Raw genomic sequence first — 18,393 nt, 5'->3', positions numbered from 1 at the left:
TCCTTCTGTACTGCTCTACCAGCCTTGTGGTTCCCATTTCGGAACAATCCAATAATTAGGTCTGGAATGGCCCCGATAATATACAGACTTGTGCAGAGATTTTCACTCATTCCATTACTTAAAGGGACAGTAGAATCATAATTGGACATTCATGATTTAGATAGAACATACAATTTGAATTTTTTTTCCAATTTACTTCTATTACTTAATTTGTTTCCTTCTTTTGTTATCCTTTGTTGAAGGGTTCATCTATTTAAGCTCAGGAGCAGCAAAGAACCTAGGTGCTAGCTGCTGATTGGTGGCTACATATATACACAGAGTTTCATTGGCTCACCCATGTGTTCAGTTAGAAACCAGTAGTGCATTGCTGCTCCTTCAACAAATTAAACCAAGATAATGAAGCAAATTTGATAATAGAAGTAAACTGGAAAGTTGTTTAAAATTGCATGTTCTACCTAAATCATGTTGGGTTTCATGTCCCTTTAACATGTGGTTTTGGCCTCTAGTTCCAGTTATGTACAAAGTACTCATTGAAAACAACTAACTTTGCCAACTGTACCATTCATGTTTCTCTCTGTATACATCATCCTCTAAATACGCTGGTTTCAAATACGTTTAGATGAGTACAGAGTAAATGTTGTAGTGAAAAGGAGGTATAGACGATAAGAGAGATGAAAGAGTAGACTGAAACCCCTAAACTAATAAGTGTTGAGAGGGGGCTGCTGGCATAAAGAAGGAAGAGAGGGCTAATAAAGCAGGGAGAAACAGGTGTGAAAAACAAAGAGTAAAGAGTGAAAGGGAGAAGCGCAAGAGCAGACATAAAATAATGAGACAGAACCTGGGACTAAGTAAAACAAACAGAAGAAGGGCAGAGAAAGACAGACATTAAATGAACACACAGGAGAGAGGAATTGAAAGATGTTTACCTTGAGTTTAATGATGGCCCTATTTGTTATCTAATAGATAGGCAGCATGGTTTTTGTTTGAACTTTACTTAAATGTAAATGAGTGGGGTTTTTACTGTAATGTCATTTGTAAAGCTATTTTGCCTTTCTAATAAAGGTTGATATTACACAATGGTATGATAAGGGCATAAGGCGATCAATGTGCTTGAGTAAGATTTATATATTTCAGTCTTCTTTAATTGTAAAGATATCTATTACTATTTTAATATTATTAAACAAATAACTTCTACTCTTGCATTATCTTTGATAGATCTTCAAAGTAGACGTTTTGTTCAATGGACGAAGACACACGCTGGACCGACGTTACAGTGAATTTCATGCACTTCATAAGCGGGTGAGGGATGTGTGCTTTTTGTTTTCAGGCTGGCCAAGGCGTGTCTACTGATAGATATGTGAGAGTTGTCCTTTTTTAACCAATGAGAATCTGTCCCTTGGATGAGTTGTGCACAAATGTGCATTTTCTGTTCTAAGATGAACACAACTTTGGAACTTTGGGGGCCCAAAAAAAACATTTGCAGCAGGTCCCTATGTTGATTAAGTCCGCTATTGACATATCATATATATCATTTTTTTATATTTTTCTATATAAATTAACATGGCAGGCAAACATATTCATAAGAAAGCTCAGCAACTTAGAATGTTGTCATTTTATTTCATGATGTAAAAGTCAGAGAAATCTGTTTCAGTTTATATTTATACTAGTAGAAAATATATCGGCTAGATTACGAGTTGTGTGTTAGGTTAAAAAAGCAGCGTTAAGAGGTCCTAACGCTGCTTTTTAGCGCCCGCTGGTATTACGAGTCTTGCAGGTACAGGTGTACCGCTCACTTTTTTGGCCAGACTTGGAAATACCGCAAATCCACTTACGTAAATTGCGTATCCTCTTTTTTCAATGGGACTTGCATAGCGCCGGTATTACGAGTCTGCCAAAAAGTGAGCAGTAGACCCTCTCCTGTCAAGACTGGTAACGCATTCTAAAGTCAGTAGTTATGAGCTTTATGCTACAACGCCGTAGCATAAAACTCTTAACTAAAGTGCTAAAAAGTACACTAACACCCATAGACTACCTATTAACCCCTAAACCGAGGCCCTCCCGCATCACAAACACTAAAAAAAATTTTTAACCCCTAATCTGCCGAACTGGACATCGCCGCCACTATAATAAATATATTAACCCCTAAACCTCCACACTCCCGCCTCGCAAATATTAGTTAAATATTATTAACCCCTAATCTGCCGTCCCTAACATCGCCGACACCTACCTACATTTATTAACCCCTAATCTGCCGCCCCCAACGTCGCCGCCACTATACTAAAGTTATTAACCCCTAAATCTAAGTCTCACCCTAACCCCCGTAACTTAAATATAATTTAAATAAATCTAAATAAAAATTACTATAATTAACTAAATTATTCCTATTTAAAACTAAATACTTACCTATAAAATAAACCCTAAGATAGCTACAATATAACTAATAGTTACATTGTAGCTATCTTAGGGTTTATTTTTATTTTACAGGCAAGTTTGTATTTATTTTAACTATGTAGAATAGTTATTAAATAGTTATTAACTATTTAAAAACTAGCTAGCTAAAATAAATACAAAAGTACCTGTAAAATAAAACCTAACCTAAGTTACACTAACACCTAACACTACACTATAATTAAATTAATTCCCTAAATTAAATACAATTAAATAAAATTAGCTAAAGTACAAAAAAAAAAATCAAACACTAAATTACAGAAAATAATAAACAAATTACAAGATTTTTAAACTAATTACACCTAATCCCTCTAACAAAATAAAAAAGCCCTCCAAAATAAAAAAAAGCTCTACCCTACACTAAATTACAAATAGCCCTTAAAAGGGCCTTTTGCGGGGCATTGCCCCAAAGTAATCAGCTCTTTTACCTGTAAAAAAATTTACAAATCCCCCCCCCAACATTAAAACCCACCACCCACACAACCAACCCTACTCTAAAACCCACCCAATACCCCCTTAAAAAAAATCTAACACTAACCCCTTGAAGATCACCTTACCGGGAGAAGTCTTCATCCAACCGGGCTGAAGTCCTCAATGAAACCGGGAGAAGTCTTCATCCAAGCCAGGCGAAGTGGTCCTCCAGACGGGCAGAAGTCTTCATCCAGACAGCATCTTCTATCTTCATCCATCCGGCGCGAAGCGGGTCCATCTTCAAGACATCCGACGTGGAGCATCCTCTTCATCCGACGGCTCTTCTGGAATGAAGGTTCCTTTAAATGACGTCATCCAAGATGGCGTCCCTTCAATTCCGATTGGCTGATAGAATTCTATCAGCCAATCGGAATTAAGGTAGAAAAAATAGGATTGAGCTCGCATTCTATTGGCTGATTGGAACAGACAATAGAATGCCAGAACTACCTAGCTAAAATAAATACAAAAGTACCTGTAAAATAAAACCTAACCTAAGTTACAATTACACCTAACACTACACTATAATTAAATTCATTCCATAAATTAAATACAATTAAATTAAATTACCTAAAGTACAAAAACAAACAAACAAACACTAAATTACAGAAAATAATAAACAAATTACAAGAATTTTAAACTAATTACACCTAATCTAATCCCCCTAAAAAAAATCAAAAAGCCCCCCCAAAATAAAAAAAAAGCCCTACTCTACACTAAATTTCAAATAGCCCTTAAAAGGGCATTTTGCGGGGCATTGTCCCAAAGTAATCAGCTCTCTTACCTGTAAAAAAAAGTACAAATCACCCCCCAACATTAAAACCCACCACCCACACAACCAACCCAATGCAATCAGCCAATAGGATTGAAGTTCAATCCTATTGGCTGATCCAATCAGCCAATAGGATTGAGCTCACATTCTATTGGCTGTTCCAATCAGCCAATAGAATGCAAGCTCAATCCTATTGGCTGATTGCATCAGCCAATAGGATTTTTTCTACTTTAATTCCGATTGGCTGAATTCTATCAGCCAATCGGAATTGAAGGGACACCATCTTGGATGACGTCATTTAAAGGAACCTTCATTCCAGAAGAGCCGTCCGATGAAGAGGATGCTCCGCGTCGGATGTCTTGAAGATGGACCCGCTCCGCGCCGGATGGATGAAGATAGAAGATGCCGTCTGGATGAAGACTTCTGCCCGTCTGGAGGACCACTTCGCCCGGCTTGGATGAAGACTTCTCCCGGCTTCGTTGAGGACTTCGGCCCGGTTGGGTAAAGACGTCTCCCGGTAAGGTGATCTTCAAGGGGTTAGTGTTAGGTTTTTTTAAGGGGGGATTGGATGGGTTTTAGAGTAGGAATGGTTGTGTGGGTGGTGGGTTTTAATGTTGGGGGGGGTGATTTGTACTTTTTTTTACAGGTAAAAGAGCTGATTACTTTGGGGCAATGCCCCGCAAAAGGCCCTTTCAAAGTGAAAGTAAACCCTAGCATTGTACAAACGCTAGGATTTACTATTGAAACAAATAAAGGGCACTTTCATTCATGAAGTATAAGATACTTCATGTAAAAAGCTCCATTATTTGATTCAACCGATCGCCGCTCTTAGCTCCTACAGCAGAGCACGGCTAAAAAAATTTTTGGCTAAGAGGTGACGTTTTCACCTCTTAGCCAATAGCAGTGTGGTAAATCCGGCTCCCATGGGCGCCAAGCCAGATTTACTGCACTGCTATTGGCTAAGAGGTGAAAACGTCATCTCTTAGCCAAAAAATTTTATTTTCTGTAATTTAGTGTTAGTTTTTTTTGTACTTTAGATCATTTAATTTAATTGTATTTAATTGTATTTAATTTAGTTAATTTATTTAATTATAGAGTAGTGTTAGGTGTTAGTGTAACTTAGGTTAGGTTTCTTTCACAAAGATATGATGAGTCCACGGATTTCATCCTTACTTGTGATATATTAACCTCCTGCTAACAGGAAGTGGCAAAGAGCACCGCAGCAGAGCTATATATATAGCCCCTCCCTTCCCCTCCACCCCCAGTTATTCTCTTTGCCTGTGTTATACTAGGAAGACATGGTAAAGTGAGGTGTTAGTTTTAGTTTCTTCAATCAAGAAGTTTTTTATTTTAAATGGTACCGGTGCGTACTATTTTCCTCAGGGGGATATAAAAGAAGATTTCTGCCCTGAGGTTTGATGATCTTAGCATTTGTAACTAAGATCCACGCTGGTTCCCACAAGACTTCTGAAGGTAACCATGAGACATCTTCAGTGTGGAGACCGGTTTCATGCTACAAGCAGCATTAAGGTATGTGCAGCCTTTTTTTTCTGAGGAGACTTGATATATCAGAACTGGCTGGCATTTATTTCCCTGTATGGGAATGGGGTAAGCAGTAAAACCTATTTTAATAAGAGGGGTGTTACTGGAGTCCCTATTTAATATTTATCATTGGTTTATATTTGGGCATTATGTGACATGGGAGACAATATAAAAAACGATGTTTTATGTTTTTTATTTTTGGCACTTAAAACTTATTGGTTTTTGAGGGTTATATTGTGTGTGTATTTTTACTTTAGTGCAAAACTACATTTCCATGCGGTGTTGTTTGGGCCTACTCCAACTTTTGACCTTAAGGGGCGGAGCCTATTTTGGCGCAATTTCTTCAGGCTTAGCAGCAGCAAACAGTAACTCGGTGGCTCCTGGACTGTGTAGCTGGTCTGAAGGGTTGGAAACTTGATTCAAAGTACCCTGGGGGCAGGTGTGCAGAGTGTATTTTTATCTATCTTTTGACTACATGTTGATATAAGTACTTCAAAAGCCTTATTTCTGCCCTTCTTCTGGGTGCAGTAATTTTTGGATTAACCAACGATATTAAGTTAAATTTGGGAATAATTTAACGTTTTTTGTGCATTTTTGAAAAATTGTTCACTTTTTCTTTTCTTAAAGGCACAGTACACATTTATTTTATGCTATAAATAAGTGTTTAAACGACTTTTGTGGTATTACTAGTCTGTTCAACATGTCTGACATTGAGGTTTCTCGTTGTTCTATGTGTTTAGAAGCTATTGTGCAACCCCCTCTAACATTGTGTAACTTTTGTACTGAAAGGGCTTTACAATGTAAAAAGCATATTTTAAATAAAGTAAGTGTGCCTAGGGATGATTCTCAGTCTGAAGAGAATCAGGATATGCCATCCAATTCTCCCCAAGTGTCACAACCTTTTATGCCCACACAAGCAACGCCTAGTACTTCTAGTGCGTCTAATTCCTTTACTCTGCAGGAGATGGCTGCAGTTATGTCAACTACCCTTACAGAGGTATTGTCTAAATTACCAGTGTTGCAGGGTAAACGCAGTAAATCAAGTATTAATGTAAATACTGAATCCTCTGATGCTTTATTAGCTATTTCCGATGTTCCCTCACAGTGCTCTGAGTTGGGGATCAGGGAATTACTGTCTGAGGGTGAAATTTCTGATTCAGGGAATGTTTTGCCTCAGACAGATTTGGATGCTATTTAAGCTTGAACACCTCTGCCTGTTGCTTAGGGAGGTTTTAGCGACTCTGGATGATTGTGATCCTATTGTGATTCCTCCAGAGAAATTGTGTAAAATGGATAAGTATTTGGAAGTTCCTACTTACACTGATGTTTTTCCGGTTCCTAAGAGAATTTCGGAAATTATTAGTAAGGAATGGGATAGACCAGGTATACCATTTTCTCCCTCTCCTAATTTTAAGAAAATGTTTCCTATATCAGATACCATTCAGGACTCATGGCAAGCGGTCCCTAAGGTAGAGGGAGCTATATCTTCCCTAGCTAAGTGTACTACTATACCCATTGAGGATAGTTGTGTTTTCAAGGATCAGGGATTTATTTTACAACCTATGACTTGCATATTTCCAGTAACTACTGCAGCAGCTTTTTGGTTTGAGGCTCTAGAAGAGTCTCTTAAGGTTGAGACTTGATTAGATGACATTCTAGATAGAATTAAGGCTCTTAAGCTAGCTAATTCTTTTATTACTGATGCCGCTTTAAAAATGGCTAAATTAGCGGCAAAAATGCAGGATTTGCTTTTTTTTTTTTATTTAATGTAATCTTTTTATTGAGGTTTTGCATAACAATAAACAGGCAGGAATAAAATACCATATTTCTCATAAAACATAATATAACAGTAAGAAAATGGCAAAATACACATAATTTCAAGTAAATAATATAGTGCGAGCTTCTGAAACCTCATTTTTATATTTTATAGTCAATAAATGAAAACACCTCTACTATACTCAACAGGCCACTTATGGACCCATGGAAGCTAAATGGCTTATTTGAGGTGCTCTAATGTAACGCACGGTCTCTTTTGGACCTTGAAATAAACAAAACAAGAAAAGCTATTACAGCAACATGAATATGGTCAGATATAAACATAATAACACATAAAGAGCAACACCAGGGAGCCTTCCACTATAGTCGAGTGTAACATCTGGTTATCTCTAGTCTGTACATTGTTGGATGGAGCCATCTTATTAACCTTACTGAGCAGCCTAGTCATATTGGATGCTATATAGTGTAGAAGTGACTCTTAAAGAGGGAATAATGTACCCCTAGGGGCATATAAAAATATCTACCAAACAAACAGGTACCTAAATATGCACAATAGGACTCCCCTCTGGGAATTAGCTATAGTCTCTGCTGAAAGTACATAGCATTATTATAATGTGAGATTAACAATATATTCATTTTGTGCCTACCCATAAGCCCAAGTTATATATATATATATATTAGCACTGTGATACATATTAGGGCCTGTCAAATCTATCAATCTAATTAAGGCACTGTCCACCTATAGTATCAGCACATTTACAAATTTAGGTCATAAGTACTAGGATCTTAACCCTGGATGGAGTTAATTTAATAGCCAACAATTGCAATATATTTATGCATGTACATAAGAAGTTGATTTCACCACCTAGCAGGAACAGCATTTATGAAACTACAATGTTCTAGCAGTTAATATGAGTGCACATATTTATAGTCCCCACAGATACAGCAGTTTGTAAATAAGATAGATTTCCAAATTTTTCAACTAAAGCTTAGAAACTTAGTCCTCGTGGAATCAGTAGTCCAACAGTCTGTTTCAACTCCCCAAGACACTAAACTCACTAGTTGGGGTTTAGTAATAAGTAAAAAATAAAATAAAATATAAAAACCAACAATAGCAATAATAATAAGAATTGCACTGAAAACAAGCGTGGTTGTGTTAGTTTGAGTAGAACAGTCCCATAAATTAACCCGCACAGTGTCCATCAGCTTATGGTGTGCCTAGCTATGGGCATAAATTCGTACCGGTCCTAGTGTGCGCAGCTTACCCAATGCCCAGCTTTACCAGAATCAGAGGATATGAAGCGGTAGAGTTGCAGAAATAGTGGTGGTTCCTTTGGGCAATTGTAGAACCCTCAGAGTGGTGGTCTTTGCTGAGGTGTGGTACTAGTGTCCCAGCTTCTCTCCATATCGCAAACCATGTGATGGGGATCCAGGAATCCTTCCTGTCAGCGGTTGTGGTCTTAACTGTAATTCTTGCATGCTTAGTGGAGTTACTCCGAGTTTGCCAGATGTGCCTTTGAGCAGTTATAGTGTTCATGGCCCAGGCTTGTTCCTGCACTTGTGATATTGGTGTCGTAACTTCAACGCTCCACGCTACAGAGCGCTCAGTTAGTAGATCCAGGGCTTGATTATCGGGTATACTTATAGGACCATCTCCTCCTCCTTCAGTCACAACCCGCTCGACCTGGATAGCTTGCTGGGGGGCAGGTATGTCCCTGATCTTTGTCGGAACTCGGTCTTGGCGTGAGGGCACCACTAGATCTGAAAAGCGCTCACGTGTGGTATCCCCTCCTTCTGTTTCCCCAGTTTTCATTATGGACATAGAGTGCTTGTTATCACTTCGCACTGAGACTGGCCGTAGATCCTCCAATGCAGTGGACCATGTATAGAGCAGATTCGCAAAGTGCTCATCCAACAAGCGGGTCACGGCTGCAAGTGTCAGGGCAGTGTTAGGCGCCATCTTGTCTGCGTACTGAGTGAATGTGATAGAGCTGTGGTTTAAGTATGTCTTGTGTACAGCTCACCTGGTGTCATCCCATTAAAGAATCTTTGAAAGCAGTGTTAAACTCCTGCCTTATAACCAAGTTTCCTGGGGGAGGTATAATGCGGCAGCCCTGGTCAGGATTTGCTATTTTAGCACGTAGAGCATTGTGGCTCAAATCTTGGTCTGCTGATGTGTCATCAAAACATAAGCTTTTAGCTATTCCCTTTAAAGTTAAGACCCTTTTTGGGCCAGAATTGAAGGAGATCATTTCTTATATTACAGGAGGTAAGGGGGGCCATGCCCTACCTCAGGATAGGTCGGTTAAAATGAGGGGTAAACATAATAATTTTCATTCCTTTCGTAACTTTAAAGGAGGACCCCCCCGCTTCTTCTTCTTCTTCCACAAAGCAGCATGAAGGGGTGGACCCCGATCCGGGACCGGATCTAGTAGGGGGCAGACTTTCTTTCTTTGCTCAGGCTTGGGCAAGTGATGTTCAGGATTCCTGGGCACTAGAAATAGTGACCCATGGTTATCAATTGGAATTCAAGGATTTTCTCCCAAGAGGGAGATTTCATCTTTCAAAATTATCTGCAAACCAGATAAAGAGAGAGGCGTTCTTACGCTGTGTAAAAGACCTTTTTACTATGGGAGTAATCTGTCCTGTTCCAAAATTGGAACTGGGGCAGGGGTTTTACTCAAACCTATTTGTGGTCCCCAAAAAAGAGGGAACGTTCAGACCCATTTTGGACATCAAGTGTCTAAACAAATTTCTAAGAGTTCTATCATTCAAGATGGAGACAATTCGAAAGAATTTGCCAATGATCCAGGAGGGTCAATATATGACTACCGTGGATTTGAAGGATGTTTACCTTCATATTCCAATCCACGAAGATCATCATCGGTTTCTAAGGTTTGCCTTCTTGGACAAACATTATCAGTTTGTGGCTCTTCCTTTCGGGTTGGCCACAGCACCCAGAATCTTCACAAAGGTTCTAGGGTCTCTTTTGGCGGTTCTCAGACCGCAAGGGATAGCGGTGGCGTCTTATCTGGACGATATTCTGATTCAGGCGTCAACATATCATCTGACAAAATCTCACATGGACACAGTGTTGTCTTTTCTGAGAACTCACAGCTGGAAGGTGAACATAGAGAAGAGTTCACTTGTTCCACAGACAAGGGTTCCTTTTCTGGGAACTCTGATAGACTCTGTAGCCATGAAAGTATTTCTGACGGAGGTCAGAAAATCAAAGATTTTGAATACTTGCCGAGCACTTCTGTCCATTCCTCGGCCATCAGTGGCTCAGTGTATGGAGGTAATCGGATTAATGGTAGCGGCAATGGACATTGTTCCGTTTGCTCATTTTCATCTCAGACCACTGCAACTGTGCATGCTCGGTCAGTGGAATGGGGATTATGCGGATTTATCTCCAAAGATAATTCTGGATCAAGAGACCAGAAACTCTCTTCTTTGGTGGTTGTCGCCAGATCATCTGTCACAGGGGACTTGTTTCCGCAGACCCTCGTGGGTGATAGTGACAACAGATGCCAGCCTTCTGGGCTGGGGTGCAGTTTGGAACTCCCTGAAGGCTCAGGGTGTTTGGACTCAGGTGGAGTCTCTACTTCCAATCAATATTCTGGAACTGAGAGCAATATTCAATGCGCTTCAGGCATGGCCTCAGTTGGCTTCGGCCAAATTCATCAGATTCCATTCGGACAACATAACGACTGTGGCATATGTCAATCATCAGGGGGAACAAAGAGTTCCTTAGCGATGATAGAAGTATCCAAGATAATCAGTTCCGTTGAGACAGGACCTTCTCATTCAAGGTCCTTTCCAACATCCAAATCTAATTTCTCTGCAACTGACTGCGTGGAGATTGAACGCTTAATTTTATCGAAGCAAGGATTCTCTGATTCAATTATCAATACTTTGATACAGGCTAGAAAGCCTGTCACTAGAAAATTCTATCATAAGATATGGCGTAAATATCTTTTTGGTGTGAATCCAAGGATTACTCATGGAGTAAAGTTAGGATTCCTAGGATGTTGTCTTTTCTCCAAGAAGGATTGGAGAAAGGGTTATCAGCAAGTTCCTTAAAGGGACAAATTTCAGCTTTGTCAATTCTGTTTCACAAACGTTTGGCAAATGTATTTTTTTGTCAGGCTCTATCTAGAATTAAGCCTGTATTTAGACCTATTACTCCTCCCTGGAGTTTGAATTTAGTTCTTCGAGTTCTGCAAGGGGTTCCGTTTGAACCTATGCATTCTATAAATATTAAACTATTATCTTGGAAAGTTCTGTTTTTGGTTGCTATTTCTTTTGCTCGAAGAGTTTCTGAGCTTTCAGCATTACAGTGTGATTCGCCTTATCTCATATTTCATTCTGATAAGGTGGTTTTTACGTACCAAACCTGGGTTCCTTCCTAAGGTTGTTTCAAATAAGAATATTAATCAGGAAATTGTTGTTCCTTCCTTGTGTCCTAATCCTTCTTCTAAGAAGGAGCGTCTGTTACATAACTTGGACGTGGTCCGTGCCTTAAAGTTTTACTTACAGGCAACTAAGGATTTCCGTCAATCATCTTCATTATTAATTGTTTATCTGGAAAGCGTAGGGGTCAGAAAGCTACGGCTACCTCTCTTTCTTTTTGGCTGAGAAGTATCATCCGCCTGGCATATGAGACTGCTGGACAGCAGCCTCCTGAAAGAATTACGGCTCATTCTTCTAGGGCTGTGGCTTCCACATGGGCTTTTAAAAACGATGCATCTGTGGAACAGATTTGTAAGGCTGCGACTTGGTCATCCCTTCACACTTTTTTCCAAATTTTCCAAATTTGATACTTTTGCTTCTTCTGAGGCTATCTTTGGGAGAAAGGTTCTTCAAGCAGTGGTGCCTTCCATTTAGGTTCCTGTCTTGTCCCTCCCTTTCATCCGTGTCCTATTGCTTTGGTATTGGTTTCCCACAAGTGAGGATGAAATCCGTGGACTCGTCATATCTTTGTAAAAGAAAACCAAATTTATGCTTACCTAATAAAATGCTTTATTTTACGATATGACGAGTCCACGGCCCACCCTGTTCTTTTTAAGACAGTTTTTCTTTATATTTTTGTAAACTTCAGTCACCTCTGCACCTTTTTAACCTTTCCTTTTTCTCTTCCTATACCTTCGGCCGAATGACTGGAGGTGGAGGGGAAGGGAGGGGCTATATAAACAGCTCTGCTGTGGTGCTCGTTGCCACTTCCTGTTAGCAGGAGGTTAATATCCCACAAGTAAGGATGAAATCCGTGGACTCGTCATATCGTAAAAGAAAGCAATTTATCAGGTAAGCATAAATTTAGTTTTTTTTTTTTTTTTTTAAATAATTTTTTTATTGAAGTTAAAGCATATAACATCAGAGCAAGAACTCGCCCTAAGGCCAATGTTACAACAAAGAAAGTAATACATTGTCTATATAAAGGCATTATGGAGAGAGTAATAAGTGCATATAGCAAGAGAAAATACATTTCAAATCTGATTATGAGGATAGACAGTATCTTTAGGCGAGATGAGACAGAACTTCATTTTATATTATATTGTCAGCGTATGAACTCCACACTCTAATAATATTTAACCTAAGACCAAAATAACAACCTGTGGAGGGTTAGTATAGATATCAGCCACTCTTGGGCCGAGGCATTTAGGAGGGAGGGGGATATTCAGCGGGTAAGCACCGCTATACGCATAGGGAAAGGGGTGGGGGGACTGAGCCAAATATAAATGTGAATGGCATATGATACTTGGTGTGGACTCACAAGTGTCCAATTATAGAAATCATAGGCTTGGTGGCTGGGTTACTAAAAAGCCAAATGAGGTATACCTTGTGTGGTTATTCTATTTAGGAGTATATAGAGGGATACAGTAACATTTTACCACAAAATGGAGTAACTAGGTAGGGGCTAAAGGCAACTCTGCTGATTCATTCAGGGAGATCCAAACATTACAAGCATAAACTTCAAAGAAATGTATATATGTCCCAATAATAGCAATTTACTTAGATGTTCAGGGCTGATCTAAAGAGTAGTGAAACAGGCAATATATGAGCTTCAAACTTGCCCATTAGCTGAAGTGGAGTATGATAGAGAGTGTACATTTCCATATAACATTTGAGAAAACTGTAAACTGTTTGGTAACGATGAGATACATTTGACCATACAATAAACACATTATATAAGCAATACACATCATAGCCTGCAAGGAGGTAAGACAATTTATTAAATCCCTTTAACATTAATATATAATAGAACTAAATAGGTTATCTTCCGGGCCTATATTAAAAGAGTGTGATGCAATGGCATCTGACCATTTATGAGCACCAGCAAGTGTGTGATAGACGTTTTAGCAAACATTGCAACAAGCATGTTGTAGATTCAGGAAGAACCTGGGGGGAGATATAATATTTCTGCTATAGAAGTGTGTAGTGAACAAATTGTATTAGCGGAGTAAAGAAATAAAGCTGAATTCTATACCCAATATCTTATTTCTGTGATGTGGTAGGGTCTAATCTACGTATATTTAAGAAATGTTTTACTACATGTAGGGCTTCATGCTGTCTGTTTCTTTACAAATCTCCTATCTGGAGTCTAATACAGTTCTGTTCCCATAGTTTAAGGCTACCTAGATTAGGTTACAACATAGTTATTACCCCTACATCTCATTAAGAAAACATAACAATTTAGGCAATGCAATTCTATATGAGCAGGGATATGATTTTAAAACTAACTACCCACTAAATGTATAGCATGAATAAGCCATGACAATTAGTTATAATCAGCCATCTTGGAAGGAAACGGCATGTCACATTCTATACTCACACACAGAAACAAGTGCTGATTATGGAGGTGTGTAAAAGTACCTAACTTCTGCTAATTACTGGAGTTCTGAAAGGTTTCCAATGAGCATTATGTAGCCAGTGTTCACAGTTCTTGGGATGGTGGGTTTCTCAGGTTTACCCCAACGCCTGTTTTTCTGGGATACACCATAGATTTGACCTTTGTTTGTGGGTAAGGCTGACCATGGCCTTGGTTTGAACAAAATATTTAAAGAATATTTCCCAACCGGGGATCAACATGTGCTATAATTTTAAATAGATAATTTCAGGAGTGTCCCGGGAGCCATAAACAAGTCTGATGTATTAATCACGGGAAGCAGACACGATAAGAAACCTCTTCTTTAGCCAATGCCCCTTCTCAGGCCATAGAGGGTAGTTGTGGACCGGCTGTCAGCATAACAAATACAGCCAGCAAAGCCGTGAGGGAGTAGACTGAAGCTGTTCATCGGCCCTCTCCACACTAGCCGAGCTCCACCCGGTATGGAGACAAGCATTGCCAGACCATATGTGTTTGCAGGGGGACCGTGTGGCGTTATATCTACATAATAGCCAGAGAAGTTAGGAGCGTTGTGTGATTTCAGATTCCCGGTACACGTGGGGGCTATAAGTTGCTCCGGGTACAGACTAGTGACACATGGCATCAGGTAAACATAGGTAATGGGCAAAGTCTCTGGATCTTTATTTTCCACTAATGCAGGAATATGCACTGCATTCACCACCGGCTGATTATCGTCAAGTGCTGCTACACCCGGGAACTCCCCCGGTTCAGTGCATCCTGGAAGTGTTCCATTTTTGATCGCCATACTTTTAGGTCCCTTCTCAGTAAGGGTTGTTATCTCTTTGTTAGGCAGGGCTAGCAAAACTCCGTCATTACTCCTGCACTCTGCAACAAGATCCTCATAAATTTAGTTTTTTATTTTACAGGTACTTTTGTATTTATTTTAACTAGGTAGTTAGTAAATAGTTAATAACTATTTAATAGCTATTCTACCTAGTTAAAATAAATACAAACTTGCCTGTAAAATAAAAATAAACCCTAAGCTAGATACAATGTAACTATTGGTTATATTGTAGCTAGCTTAGAGTTTATTTTATAGGTAAGTATTTAGTTTTAAATAGGAATAATTTGTTAAATGATAGGAATATTTATTTAGATTTATTTAAATTTTATTTAAGTTAGGGGGTGTTAGGGTTAGACTTAGGTTTAGGGGTTAATAACTTTAATATAGTGGAGGCGTCGTTGGGGGAGGCAGATTTGGGGTTAATAACTATAATGTAGGTGTCGGCGATGTTGGGGGCAGCAGATTAGGGGTTCATAAGTATAATGTAGGTGGTGGCGGTGTCCGGATCGGCAGATTAGGGGTTAATAATATAATGCAGGTGTCGGCGATGTCGGGGGCGGCAGATTAGGGATTAATAAGTGTACGATTAGGGGTATTTAGACTCTGGGTTCATGTTAGGGTGTTAGGTGTAGACATAAATGTATTTTCCCCATAGGAATCAATGGGGCTGCATTAGGAGCTAAACGCTGCTTTTTTGCAGGTGTTGTTTTTTTTTCAGCCGGCTCTTCCCCATTGATACCTATGGGGAAATCGTGCACGAGCACGTTTAGCCAGCTCACTGCTAACGTAAGCAGCGCTGGTATTGAGGTGAGATGTGGAGCAAAATTTTGCTCTACGCTCACTTTTTTGCGGTTAACGCCGGGTTTGTAAAAACCCGTAATACCAGCACTGTGTGTAAGTGAGCGGTGAGCATAAACTGCTCGTTAGCACCGCATAGCCGCTAATGCAAAACTCGTAATCTAGCCGAATAATATTTCAAAAAAAGAGTTTCATGTTGTTCAGAACTTAATCTAATATATGGACAAAAACAATTTTATTTATATACAAAGTTTCTGAGACCTAAGTGCAATTAACTGTCAAGCTATTGCAAGTAACCGTATTATTGGATAAGTAAAAATTGGTTTTGTTAGTTTAACAATTTGAACAGACACTTTTGGCTGTCTTCTAACCCCATAAGGGGATACATTAGTTGACGCAGATATTTACAGTAATTTTGATGTTTCTTCTTCAACATACTGTGTGGTATTGAGCACATAGACTTTATTTATGCTTACCTAATCTAAGGGAGTAACTTTACAACCCTTATGTTTAATATCTAGTTATATAACTCCTAAGGCATACCAGCTTTGGTTGTTATTTTAGTAGTGCTGCTTTTATCAGTTAAAAGGTCACATATTAGCTCTATTTAATTCACAGAGCGTATACTCAACCCCTGTGGGTGGGCACCTCCCACCAGCCATGGACAATTAATATACTACACTCAAGCCGAGTATACAGCGTTACTATTTATACCCGGTGGATAAACAATTGAACTTACAGACACATCGCATTGAGAATAGAATTCAGTTTCTGAATATATAGGCAGTTTCACTACTTAGCAGGACATTTATATAATATTACATCTTTTTATTTAACCAACGACAACTAGGGTCACTGCTATTTGGCTCCTGAGAGTGTTTTTAACCGTGTATTTTCTTATGTTTTATGTGTGAACTTCATTAAATAAAAGTTATGTTTTAAACGTTTAACAGTAACTGCTCACTTTCTGAGTACAGTTATCTCTCTGTTTGCAATTCAATCTTGCCAATCAATAAAAGTTAATTTATGACTTATTAACCCTTTGAGTGCTATATATGCAGTCTTTCTTTCCAAGGGAGAGGCCTCTGCCTCTCTTGGGTCTAATTTTGTTATTGCAATACTACATAGCACCTATTCTATCCTGACAATATACTATGATTTAGGGACATAGTCCCTCTCTTTTAGTGGAAAATAGAAGGTTAATTTAAATATATATAAGTAGTTATATTGGTCCCCTTTTTCTTTTTCATTAACTATCTATCTTTCTATCTATCATATATCTGTATGTCTCTGCCTGTCAGTCTTTCTATCATCTATCTATCTATCTATCTATCTATCTATCTATCTATCTATCTCCATAAGAAAGTGAGTTCTCCTTAAAGAAAACAACAAACACTCTTTGCCAGAACATTCACTGTCTATGTGACACCCATATTGAATGTCATTTGGGTTCCATGGTCCCATCTGTATACCTCACAGCCAACCGGTGTCTGGCTACAAGATTGTCACAGGTTAATAGGTCTGGCCATTTCCCTCCTGCAGCCACTTGCTGTTCCCTTTTTAAGAAACTACTAAAGCCAAGCCCATAACCAGCACCAACCACACCTGCTGATGAACACACCCTCCCATTGAGACCCCATACACAAAATGCCAGTGGGCCACTGTTAAAACCCCACATCCTGGAAAGCCTCTGAGAAAGTTGGGAGGTCCAATTATAGAGCCAACTATCTATATGTCTATCATCTGTCATCTCTGTAGATCTATAGTCATACTCTTCAGAAATCATGTATTCATTACCAGTTGATAAATTGTTTCTTAGAGAGGCTGGAAAATTCCAGAAGTCTTCATGGCAACAGTTTAATCGCCAGGGTGCATGATGGTGCTGTTCATCATCTTTTAATTTTTACTGAGACAATTAGTTTGATGTTTTTTTATAATAAGAATGTATGTAAGGTAATTTTTTGCACAGCATTACTATGTGATTCCTTATACTTAACAGCCGTTTGTTTGTTTTTCCTTTAGTGGGTAATGCTTTTGTTTTGTTGTTGTTGTTTTTTCTCTCTCTCCAGCTGCCAGTATTTTTTTCTATTCACTTAAGTTCATATTTTCCTTGGTAGCCTGCCCAAATCTCTATGATACTGCTGTTCCGTCCCTGGTTAATAGTATTATATTTAAATATGTTCATTTGTCCACATATTTATATGTTTATTGAGAAAAATGTATTTATAGCTTCCATTGTCTGTCACTTGATTCAGCCTATCAAGAGACAATATGCCTTAAAAGGTAAAACATGCTAGTCACATATATTCATCAGGAGCTAGAGAAGTTTTGGCAGTTCCTCTAGTGAATTCCTCTTAGGAGTTAAAGGGATGTTAAACAGACCGTTTCATTGTTGTAATAAAAAAAGCACCAAGCAGTGGGTTAATAACAATATTATTTATTATTCAAAAAGATTTCACCTTTTATTTTCTTATTTTTAAAGGCATATGAAAACCACACATGTTCTTTTGTAATTCAGACAGAGGATACCATTTAAAAAAAGTTTCCAATTTACTTCTATTATAAAATTTGCTTTGTTCCCATAATATTCTGTGTTGACGAGCTACCTAGGTATCTGGAGCACTACACTGCAGGAAATATTGCTGCCATCTAGTGCTCTTGCAAATGAATAACATTCTTGCAGAGCTGCTGCCACATAGTGCTCCAGAAATGGGCTGGCTCCTAAGCATACGTCCCAGCTTTTTGACAAAAGATACCAAAGGAATTAATAAAAATTGATAATAGATGTTAATTAGAACGTTTTAAATTACATGCTCTATCTGAATCTTGAAAGAACATTTTTGGGTTTCATATCCCTTTAACATTTGTGCAGGGTCCATGACTTTGTGTCATAGCCCT

The 18,393-nt window shown here is 38.7% G+C and overlaps 1 protein-coding gene across 3 annotated transcripts in view; it reads left to right on the top strand.

Moving 5' to 3' along the window:
- The window catches only part of SNX22 (sorting nexin 22), a 173,644-nt gene that overhangs the window by 52,944 nt on the left and 102,307 nt on the right, over positions 1–18,393 (top strand). For all 3 annotated transcript variants that reach the window (XM_053717382.1, XM_053717380.1, XM_053717381.1), the window contains exon 2: positions 1,216–1,299. In XM_053717382.1, the coding sequence (XP_053573357.1) occupies positions 1,216–1,299 (84 nt within the window). The remainder of the gene's footprint in view (positions 1–1,215; positions 1,300–18,393) is intronic.

Source organism: Bombina bombina, chromosome 6 (assembly GCF_027579735.1).
Source record: "Bombina bombina isolate aBomBom1 chromosome 6, aBomBom1.pri, whole genome shotgun sequence".
Taxonomy (NCBI): Eukaryota; Metazoa; Chordata; class Amphibia; order Anura; family Bombinatoridae; genus Bombina; species Bombina bombina.
The sequence above is the reverse complement of the archived record's forward strand: the minus strand, read 5'-3'. Positions and strand labels throughout refer to the sequence as shown.